At 52.8% G+C, this 11,819-nt stretch overlaps 1 protein-coding gene across 1 annotated transcript in view; it reads left to right on the forward strand.

The window, feature by feature from the left end:
• SERGEF (secretion regulating guanine nucleotide exchange factor) overlaps nucleotides 1-11,538 on the forward strand; it is a 218,118-nt gene extending 206,580 nt beyond the window's left edge. The window contains 2 exon segments of the mRNA XM_041730627.1: nucleotides 11,170-11,420; nucleotides 11,423-11,538. Of these exon segments, the coding sequence (XP_041586561.1) occupies nucleotides 11,170-11,420; nucleotides 11,423-11,515 (344 nt within the window). The 3' untranslated portion in view covers nucleotides 11,516-11,538.
• The last annotated feature ends 281 nt before the right edge of the window (nucleotides 11,539-11,819 follow it).

An 11,819-nucleotide genomic window follows, 5' to 3' on the forward strand; every position in this document is an offset into this window, starting at 1 on the left:
CACAGTCCCCCGGGCTCACCAGAAGGGTCTTTGGGACGGGTGTTCATTCATTCATTCATTCATTCATTCATTCATTCGTTTGTTCATGTCCAGAACAGAACTCTCGGGTTTTCTCGCCCAGCCCAGCCTCCCCCCAGGCCCTTCAGCCTCATAAATGTTAGTGCCGCTGTAGTGAACCCCCCTTCCACTCCCTGGGTCAGACCATCGGCAGGTCCCGGACGCCGTGCTATGAGGGTGGAGGGAATCTGTGGGAACCACGGCCCGCAGCCCCCAGCCCGCCCTTCTGCACGCGGGAGCCTCCTGAATGCCTCCCTGGTCTGCCTTTCGCCGCGGCCTTTTCAGGTTAAGTCAGATCTTTCAGTCCCGGCTTAAACCTTCCAGTGGCTTCTCAGCATTCTCCGAATCAACCCCCAGCTCCTCCGCAGACCTCCCTTGCCTCCTGCCGGCCTCACACCCACTCCTGGACCCCCCCCAGGGACCCCACCCAGGCGCAGCAGCCTCCTCCCTGTGCCCACTTGGGGACTTGGTGCTTGTCGTTGCCTCCGCCCGGAGAGCACGTCCTCCAGGTGCCCCTGATGGGGCGGGATGTGCCTGTGGCCGGCACCTTTCACCTTTCAGGTCACAGCTCAGAGGCCACCCTACTGGAGAGGACTTCCCCACCCCGTCCTTCTCATCCTGTCATTCCACTCTGTTTCTTTATAGCTCTTATCACCAGCTGCATCCCGTCGGCTTGTGCGTCTGCTTGCTTGTTGCTCCCCCTGCAGAACGTGCAGCCCTGGAGGACGCGGCCTGCGTCTTATCCCCGCTCTACTCCTCCCGCTAGAGCGCGCGTGAGCCTTCGGGCACTCTGTAACTGTTCCTCTGCTCGTGCGTTCACTGCCGGATAAAACCATAAATAAATAGATGGGGCGCGGAGCACTTAGGACAGTGAACTATTCGTCTGATGCTGTAACGGTGGATGCATGTCATCGGGTATTTGTCAAAAGCCAGAGAAGAAGGTACAACATTGCCAAGAGGGGCCTCTAATGTAAACTGTGGGCTTTAGGCCGCAATGATGTGTCAAGCTGGGGTCCTCACCTGTAACAAATGTGCCGCTCAGGTGCGGGATGTTGGTCGTGGGGAAGCTGTGCATGTGTGGGGACAGGGAACTTTCTGTACTCTATGCTCCATTTTTCTGTGAACGTGAAACTGCTCTAAAAAAATCAAGTTTTCTTAAAAGGAAAATAATACATTAATGTAAATTAAAAGGACTAATCCCTTAGGTTTTTTTCCTATTATATTTCCTTTCTTTTTTTTTTTTTTTTTCTTTTCTTGACTGTCTTGAAGTTCAATAAAAATTTACTATTTGGGGGCAGCCTAGGTAGCTTAGCACCTTCGGCCCAGGGTGTGATCCTGGAGACCCCGGATCGAGTCCCACGTCGGGCTCCCTGCATGGAGCCTGCTTCTCCCTCTGCCTGTGTCTCTGCCTCTCTCTCTCTCTCATGAATAAATAAATAAAATCTTTAAAAAAAAATTTACTATCTGAAAAAAATAGAGACTCTATTCCCAAAAGGCTTTGATCCTTCTGAAGAACTGGCCACCGCTCTCCCAGGTGCCCCGACCTAGCACGTGTGCTGCCTGAGGGCCACTCGCCGTGTGCCCCATGCACCAAGCTGAGTGGGCTGCGGCCCCACACGCAGAGCGGATGCTCGGCAGGCATCGAGTGAGTGATGGGAAAGCAAGGGCGATTTCCTTCTCAGGCCTGTTATATCCAGTGGCTTCTCCCTAGAGCCCTATGTTCTGGTCTGCATGTGGATTCTTCTGGCCCCGACTCTGGGTTCCAGAACAGACCTTCTCACCCGCACCCTCACTGCTGCTCTAACTCCCAGCCTCCTCTCCTGCACACGGGTGGTTCCCAGACAGGCACGGAGAGAACAGCGTCAAGACGCTCGGTCGGTGACCAGGTTCCAGAAATGGCAGGAGTCCCGCTGCCCCTGGTCCCGGAGCTGCATCTGTGCTGGTGCCCCCCAGGATTGCTGTGTTCATTTAATAAGATGATAATTAATGGAGACAACCTGAAAGTTCTGGCCAGGTCCAGAACAGCCGCACACAGGCCAGGCCAGGGGAGACGGCACAGATTCTCATGCACAGTTTAGGAGTATACGTGGGCTATGAGCTCAGCAAGAGTCAGCAGACTTGGACTCCAGTGTAGCTAACGTGACCCCAGGCTTAACTGATAGAATCAGCCTCCGGGACAGGGTGTTCATCTGGCAGGGCGCATGGTCCCTAGAGCCCTTGGCCAGGTCTGGGAATGACCAAGAGAGATGATGGCAACCTGGGACCTCCTGAGAGCAGGGTCCCTGGTTGGCTGTGAGGACAGGCCACCAGGTTGTACAGGGGATATACGTCACCTCCAGGGAAGAAATCTCAGAGGATAGGAGAGCTGCTTGCCACACTTGAAGGAACCGAACTCCAGAGGTGCCAGCCTGTGCCCTTAACACTCCACCCACCAGGGGCAGACCCCAGCTGGCAGGACCAGGCCGCACGCCAGGCCTGCTCATGTCAGCATCTCTCCTAGCCTGTTTCTTCCTCCACAGAGCGTGATCACAATGCCATCTTCCCAGGGCTGCCCTGTGAAATGGGCTGGGTCATGCAAAAGCTCTGGCACCATACGTGGTCCTATTAGGGCCTCAACAGGGCACATTGCCTTTTCTGTTCCCAATCCCGGTGCAGCCGGCAAGCCCAGAAAGCCAGCAGTTCCACAGGGAGCACAGAATTCAGAAAGACAGTCTGTGGGGAGGATTTCAGTTGTTTATAAAACAGGCCAACACGTTTCCACCTCGTAAGTTCTAAATCCATCATTTCTAGCTCCCCAGATCTAAGAATAGTCACCCAGTGGAGCCAACGTGCCGCGTGCCACAGCACGCTCTCCGCGCAGGTGACTGGGGAAATGTAGCCACAGCAGCCACAGCACCTCCTATTCCCCGGGCGGGTGGGGGGGCTGGCGGGAAGGCTGGCCTCTGCCTCTCCCGGCTTAGCTGTTTCCACACCTCGCCCAGACTCAATTTTCTTTTCCATGCAGTGTTGATCTTCACCGGGCCGCCCTGACCATCCCATGCGGTGCCGGCAGCGGTGCAGAGGGGCTGCGGATAGCAGCGGGGAGGTGTGGAGGTGCGGACCTCAGGCCAGTACTGCCCCACTCTGGGCCTCAGTTTCCTCTTATGTAATGGGACAGAAATCGACAATCGACAAAGAACTGGACAACTTTCTGAGATATGGGGTTTTAAAAGAGGTTCTCAAGCAGCCCCAGCCTGGCAGCCTCAAAATGAGACCTGTGGGGGCAAACCCAGGAATTCAGCACATTTGTCTTTATCATCTGAACCAAGGCTATTGGTCTCTCTGGTCTGAGGGAGCCTGCGTGGAGGCCTGGGGCCTGAGTGGGGATGCCCCGACTCTGCTCTTCGGCCTCCACATTCCTCCGTCTCTCATACACGTCCACGCCTACCCACACCACCACACAAGCTCTCTTCCCAGACTCTGCCCACTGTGGGAGGGCCCGCACCAGCTGGGGGCTTGGAGCCTCCAGCGGCAGGCCACCTGCTGCTCTTCCAGGCAGGCTCCCAGCCATTCCAGCCTTCTCCCTGTTAGGGAGCGGAGACCGCTCTGCCCGTGGCATCTCCCCACTACATCCACAGGCTCGCTCTTGGCCCTCCAGGAGAGAACAAGGCAGCTCCATTCTCTTACTTAGCCATTCATTCATTCGTTCACTCGTTCATTGGTTTATTCCCACAACAGGTATTAAGTACTAATATATGCTGAGCAAGGTTTAGGCACTGGGGCACAACAGCATACAAAACAATCCCTGCTTTCAAAGAGCTGTGTTCTAGTCAGGAGAGAGGGAGAGATAATTATCAGTAAAAATATATTTATAAAGGAAAATAAAGCAGATGAGAAGACAGAGGTGGAGGGGGTGTAGATAGCCATTTCACACAGAGCTGTCAGATAAGGTGACATTTGAACGTGAGGGAGGGAACCTGTAGTTATCAGGGGCGAGAGCATTCCAGACAGCAGGAGCAGCAAGTGCAAAGGCCCTGAGGCGAGTACTGTTTGAGGAACAGGAAGTCAGTGCAGCTATGGCCACATAGAACACATGGGCCTCAGGTCAGAGGAGCTGCTGTTTATGTGAGTAAACGGAGAAGCCACTGGAGGATTCTGAGCAGAGCAGTGCCGTGGCTGACTTAGGTTTTAACAGGATCACTGGGGCTCTGTGTGGAGGACAGACAACGGAGCGGCGAGAAAGGCACGCAGAGGCCCGTACGAAGCCCTCCCAGAGTTCCAGCGCGAGGGGACGGGGCTGGCAGGAAGCGGCGGGGTTCTGGCTGTGTCTGAACGTGACCCTCCTGAATCCCTTCGTCCCCCGCCCTCCTCCTTTCTTCCGAGTGGACACGCAGCGCTCCTCGTCGCCCTCAGCCTTCACCCCCAGGGCCTTCCCGGTGCGGAGGGCCCGTAGGCCAGCCTGCCTCCTCTCCCAGCCGTCCCTGAGGCCACGTGGGCCACAAGCCCAGAACACCTCCAGAGTGACTGGGCGAACAGCCCCACTTTCTGATTGTGCAGTGGCCTTCCCACTGCCTCAGCTCTTGCCTGAGGGCGTCATTGGCCTCTTGCCCCAGCGGCCCGGAGGGGCCACTGTCCTCGGGGCCGCTCTCCGTAGGAGCTGCCCCTGTCCTGGGAGTGACGGGGAGAGAGACTTGCAGCTCCCTGCTCGTGACGCCTGTGGCCGGGGCGGCTCTGTACAGGCCAGCAGCCAGGCACAGGACCCGGGTTGATGGCACCCGGTTTCAGCATCATGTGTATGTGTGTGCCCCTCCCGGCTGCTCTCCAGACAGAAGAGCGGCTCAGAAAGGCCGTGGGCAGGGCACAGGTCCACATGTGCTACGTCCCCTCGCCTGTCCCGTGTGCCCTGTTCTCAGCACCCCACCCCATCGGGCTCACAGCCTGGTGAGACAAGTGCAAATGTAAATTTGTGAGGTCTTTGGAGACGAGGTGAACTGTTAGTTACCGGACTTCTTTGCCCGCATTCCTCCCTCCGTCCTCCGCCTACCAGAGGCAGGAGGGGCAGGGCCTTCCCGACCTCCTGAGGCCCAGGCTAGAGAGGACCGTATATTAACAGGAGAGGCCCGGGGTCACACTGCCCAGGTTGGACTCCAGTTGGGTCTGAACTCAACCAGCTCTGTTACCTTGAGTGGTTCATGCCATCCCTCTGGAAAGTGGGGATGACGTTAGATTGTACCTCACAGGCTTGTTGGGGGGATTCAGTGAATTCAGTATTCATCACGGGGCCCGGCATACACTAAGCATTTGGTGATTTTATGCCATTTCATGTGGTTTGGCAGTAGGGAATGAGCCTGAGACTCGGGAGTCATGGATTCGAGTCCTGCTCAGAGTGGCTGTGTGACTGTGAACAAGTTATTTCACCCCGTTGAGCCTAGTTACTGCATCTGTAAAACGGAGTTTGTAACACCGTCAAGGTTGCTGTGGGGATTAAGTGCCATTTGTGTGAAATTGGGAAGCACCATCCTGAGGGGGCAGCCATCATCCTTGTGGCTTGAGATGGCAGCTAGGGCTCCAGCCACCACACAGATTCCCAGTGGCAAAGGGTGCATGCCATCCGTCTTTGAAGGCAGGGTGCTGTAAGCTATTACAGAACATTCTGGCTTCCATCCCATTGGCCATACCCAGCTGCAAGAGAGGTTGGGAAATGTAGTCTTCACTGTGTGGTTCCAAATGAAGCTTTACCACACGTGCTTTGTCACATGCTCAGGTGTTTGCCCCTCTTCAGCATGGCCCTCAGCAGAAATGCGGCCTCCTCCCTAGCACTGGGCTATAATCCCGGCACCATAAGGCCCTGTAAGGACCCAGGTTGCCAAGAAGCTCAGGCAGGTGCCACAAGGCCTGAACAGATTTGAGTATTGTGTCCAGCCTGTGCCAGGACCCTGCCAGTCCCTAGGTTCCGCTGCCTGCAGGGCTCCTAGGCTGACGCAAGTGTGGTGGGCCACCAGCCCATCACTTGTCACAGCATAGATGGATCAGGCCAACTCCATTGAGCCCCATGAGGCTAGGGAGTCCCCTAGGAACTGTGGTCTTTCCACCCAAGGCCCAGCCATGTGCCTCGGGGCCAGTATCGCAGATCTGGATCAATCAGGTGGGTTTTACTTCCCCAAGGACCTGGTGAGCGCCAGGCGTGCTGCAGAGAGCCCTCCGTAAGGCCAGGAATCATCTGCAACCTACCTGTTTTGAAAACTGGGCGTTCCATATTCTGGTTAGCCTAGGGAGAGGCCTACCGTAGGCTACCCCCCCCCCCCTTCTTCTCACCTCTTCGTGAGAATAGCCTGCACAGCAGCAGCGTGCGGAATCCAGAGGGTCTTCCCATCCTCACGGTGCCGCTGAAAAGGCGGCCCTAAGTGAGGCTGGAGGGGGATAAAGGGAACCCATTCTAAACTGCTGGAGGGGCTCAGTACTTCAAGGTGTCGTCCGTTCAGGGGCCAGTCCTTCATTTTTAAAGTTCAGCAGCCTGGTTTCTTCCTATAGAAAGTGTGTTTAAAGCGTTCAGAAACCCTCAGCTTCTTGTCATTCCAGCCTGGGCCTTCCCATCTGCTTTGACACTGGCCTGGCCTTCCTCGCCGTTTCCCCCTCTCCCCGTGGTGTGCCTCATACGTGGGCAGGAGCTGTCACCAAGTGTCAGGCACAGTGCTGGGTCTTTGAATATGTCAGCTCATGCCGTGCTCCCCACCGGCAACCCAGCGATGCAGATGGGGACAGGAGTGCCATTGTCACACAGATGTTTGGGAGTGTGGGACCCCCACTGCCCAGTCCACGGTAAACAGCGTATGTTGACACATGTCTGCCAGGGGCCAGCAAGGTCCGACCCGCAGGCCAAAGCCGGCCTGCGGCCTGTTGTGCTTGGCCTCGCGAGCTAGGAATGGTTTCGAAAGGGTTATGATAGAGAAGAAGAATATGCAACGGAAACCAAATGAGGCTCTCAAACCTCAAATATTTACTATCTGCCTTTTTAGAATAAATTTGGCAAGCCCTGGTATGTAATATGCAGAGCTGGTACGGATTCTGGAGCCACACCGCCTGCCTCCTGGCGCCTCTGCGTCATCATCTATGAAATGAGGATCATCTATGAAGCATGGCCTCACAGGGCTGCTGGAGTTAAACGAGATAAAGAACCTAAAACGCCCAATTTCCAGGAGGCTTCTTGGGAAGTATTGGGGGAGGACATCTCCGGCCCCTTGCCAGGCTTCTCGACCCAGTGGGCATGAGAGGCCTGGCTCGAGGCCTCTGGCTCCCCGGCCCCTCGGAGCACGCTTCCTTGGGCGGAGGAGAGGGCCCTGCCAGCTGCCCGTCGTGCCGCGTCCTGCCGGCCGCCCAGCGCTGCCTTCCTCCCACCGCCGCTCCCGCTGACCGTCAGCTGGTGCCGCTCACCAGGGCCGGGCACCAAGCCCACGCCAGGTGCCGGGCCGGGCCCACAGGTCCCGAGCCGCGTCCGCCCCCCGCCCCGGGCCTCGCACCCACCTGGCCGACGGGGCCTGTGACTGTCGGAGCCGCAGCCTGGGGCCCGTCCTCTCTGCGTGCACTTCCTCGCTCGTGGGCCAAACAGGGGGACATCTGTGTTTCCCCAAACCCAAGCTTTTGGCCGGTGACTGCCTTCCTACTAGGGACAAGGAAAAGGAAGGGTAATCCCGGGCCAGCCAGCCTCTCCCTGTGAAAAAGTGGTCTGTGAAACAGATTTTCAGTGGATAAAGAATGAAATGGAGAGATTTTTTAAAAATAAGTAAAACCATCGAAAAATCAAAAGAGAGTATTTCCTGATCCGGATAAGGATGGGTTTTCAATTCTTAGAAGCAGTAGAAGAAAGTATAAAAGATAAATGTATTTTACTACAAAGAACCATAAGGCTTATGTTTTCTATCAAAAGACCCAAAACAAAATTTTAAGTCAGACCGAGAAAAAAAACACTTATGCCAGCTATGGCAGAGAAAGAATTTAATATTTTGGGAATTAATATTCCTAAAATAAAAATCTTTAAAACAAGAAGGCTCTTAACAGAGAATAAGAACAAGTATTTATATAATACTACGTGCTGGGCACCATTCTAAGTATTTTATACATACTTATTTAATAGTTGTAAACAACTTTATGGTGACAGTGCTGTTGTCCCCAATTAACAGATGAAGGACATGAGGCACAGAAATGCTAAGTAACTTGCCCAGCGTGACTCAGCTAATAAATAAAGGAGCTGGGATTTGAACCCCGACCACCTGTCTCTTAAAGCCTTCTTTCTGTACTAAACAGGAAAAAGATATGAAGCAGACGGTATACAAAAGAGGAAATACAAATATTTGAGAAACATAAGAATTGTTTTTCAGTTTTGATGGCAGTGAAAGACCAATAAAAACAGTGATATATCTTTTCTGTCTTCAAACGAGAGAAGATTTCTAAACGGTAGAATAAGCAATAAATACTGGCAATGCTGGAGTAAAATGGAGACTTCCACAGGTTGCTGTAGTTGTACTCAGGTGGCCTTTCTGAGAAAATACTGTGGAAGCACTCAGAGCAGTACTCAGGAATCTCAAAAACGTCCATGCCCATTGACGAGGAATTCCCGTTCTAAGAATCTAGTTTGAGAAAGCAATTAGATAGACAAAGATTGACGTGCAACGATGTTCTCAGGAATATTATTCCAAATAATGAAAAATTAGAAACAACCTATGTATCTGATAATAGGTACGGGTTAAGGAAACTGTTGAGTCTCCGCAATGGACAATTTAGACAATCATCTGAAAGAAATGTGTTTAACAAAAGATACCATAAGCAAAGCGAAGAGACATAACCATGGACTTTTGGGAAAAGACACTTAAAATGCAGAGCACAGTGAAGAATTGTGTAAATAAAAGAATACACAAAGAAAACGTACAGATCGGCGAGAAAAAGGCAAACAACCAAAGAGGAAAACAGGCAAAGAATGTACAGAGGCAGTTCATAAGAGGTGACTCGGTACGGTCCCTCTCACTAGCAGTCAGGGAAACGCAGATTCATTCATCGTACGGGTCAGCTGTTGGGGCTGGAGGGGAGGACAGTAATTAGGCCATACCGAAAATCCCAACAGGAGACTCCACAGCCTCACACTTGTAGGGACCCACCCTTCACAAGCACCGCTTTGTACAAGGAGACGTGCTCAAGAGTGTTCATGGTAGTGCTGCTCACAATAGCAGCAATATTACTATCATTGTGTAATATTCCTATACATCATATATTGCGTAATCATATATTGCATAATAAAATAGCGGCAGTTATTACCACGAGAGAGCTGTCCATCGGGAGGGAGGCGGATAAGTAAAATCTGGGACTTCTCCATCCCAGGATACTACGCGCCGTTAAAATAAACGAACTAGACCTGTAACTATCAGCTCAGATAAATTTCCAAAAGCAAAGCTGAGTGTAAAGAACAAGTATAAAAAAAGATATTTCAGTGATGCTATTTATGTAAATCTTTAAAACAAACTAAAAACATTACACAGTATTTAAGGACACATAGGTAGAAAGTATAAAACCAGCCTGGCAGTAATGAACACCAGCTTCAAAACAGTGGCTCTTTCCCGGGAGAAGAAGTGGCTGGAGGGCAAGAATGGGAGGCAGGGCTTAGTCTGTATTTTTATGATTGATCTTTTTTTTTTTTTTTTTTTCTTTTTAAGGGAAGGGTTGAAGCAGATACAGTAAAATGATGACTAATGTTCTAGATCTGGCTGGGGTAATGTGTCTTGTCTGTTAAATTATTTTTTGTACCTTTCTGCGGGTTGAGCTACTTCCAAATTTCAAACAAGTTATTTTTAACTTACTTTTTGAATAATTTACAGTTCTGTGGATAAATATTTGTGTTACAATAGTAAGGGACAAAAGCAGGACAAAACATACACAAGTATTTACAAATTTCACCAATTAAAGATCTCTAAAGAGATTATCTAAAATATTCATACTAATGGCAAGACTCAAAGTCTGCTTTTTCTTTGCACCCATCCATATTTTCCATTTTTTGTCATGAAGATTAGCATTCGTTTAACAAACTGGACAGGAAAATTTTTCAATGACTGCAGAAAAACATGAGTGAATTTGGCCCCAGGAAAGGGTCTAAAAGAAAGAGGGTGCTGTGATGGGGCGTGGGCATCACAGGCTGTCAGAGAAATCTGCGCTCAAATGCTGGCCTGGAGACTCCCTGGCTCTGTGACTGAGTCCATTCGATCTTTCCCCCATTAGTGAGCCTTTATTGAGCACCAGCTGTGTACCGGGCTAGGGATACAGCAGTGAACGGAACATACACAGTCCTTCCCACCCCTGTAGAGCAGATAGTCTAGTGAGAGGGAACAGTACGCCCACCACGACATTCCCGTGAGAGAAAAGTCCAAGGGTGATAAGAGGCCCTGAGTTGGATTGGGAGGCCCAGTACAGAGAGGGCCTGGAGAGAAGAGAAGGCCCTGCAAGGCGTATGTAAGGAAGCGAAAGAAGGCAGGGGTTCTGGAATGCAGTGGGGTGGAGAGGAGTTGGGTAAGGGGAGGCCAGCAAGGCAGTCAGGAGCCAGAGCTCACTCAGGGCCTCTCGGGCTGCGGAAAGGCCTTTATGAGGATGTGGGAAGCACTGAAGGCTTTGGAGCAGGGAAGCCATGCGACAGACCTGGGTTGTCAGAGGTGACCGAGATGTTCCTCGATCCTTGAAGGTTGGGGTGGGTGGTGAGCAGCCCGTTGGCCCGTTGGCTGTCGGCGTGGCTCACTGAGTAGGAGACTGGTGTTGGGATCAGGGGATGGCGGAGATGGAGAGACCGGGAGGGATTTGAAGTGTTTTGAGGCAGAGTTGGCGGGCCTTGGACGATGGTGGGTGGGGGCTGCTGGCAGAGGAGGTTAGAGTGAGGGAGGGGCTGAGGAGGAAGGTCAGGGGGGCTGGCGGGAGAGGGAGACCCTGAAAAGGCTGTGGGGGGCAGGGTGGCAGCAGGGGTAGTGAGCTCGCCACCAAGCATGGTTGAGCTTCGGTGTCTTCACCCGTAAACGGGGTTTATGGCCTCCCGGGCTCCCAGGGTGAGTGTTGCAGCGCTGTTCTCAAATCCTCTTCTAGAACAGTCTTCTTTCTCTTGCACAGGAGGGACGTGTTACTCTTGGGGCTGGAACGAGCATGGCATGTGCGGGGATGGCTCCGAAGCCAATGTCTGGGCCCCGAAGCCCGTGGAGGCTCTGCGGTCGTCACGGGGACTCCTCGTGGGCTGTGGGGCTGGCCACTCCCTGGCCCTCTGCCAGCCGCCAGCCCGCCCTGAGTTGGACCAGCACCCCAAGGCCACCAGCTCTTCCCCAGATGCCACTGAGGACACTGAATCTCAGGAAGCCATGGACAAAGAGAGAGAAAGTGGAAGGAAAGACAACCAGAAACCTCTACCCAAAGCCAATCTGGCAGGTCCAGAAATGGGGGGCTTGTAACAGAGGCCATTTAATAAAGTGACTTTTCCCACCCAAAGTGTTCCCAGAGAATTGCTTGGTCAGCTGGTGGGGCTGGCCTGAGAAGGGCTCCGGAGGTACTGTGGTTGGGCTGACCACGGGCCAGAATGATGGGAGGCTGTCTGGCCAGTGTCTGGGGTTCAAGGACAGACATCCCTTCCGCCCAGCAGATGGGAACAAGTCTCCCCACGAGGGCAATAGCAAGAACCCAAGTTGGTTGCATGGCTGGGGAATCTGGTCTCTGAGCAACATTCAAACTGCCATCGCCAAGGACATGGAAACCAGCAGGTTCCAGCCTGT

Source organism: Vulpes lagopus, chromosome 15, assembly GCF_018345385.1.
Source record: "Vulpes lagopus strain Blue_001 chromosome 15, ASM1834538v1, whole genome shotgun sequence".
Lineage (NCBI taxonomy): Eukaryota > Metazoa > Chordata > Mammalia > Carnivora > Canidae > Vulpes > Vulpes lagopus.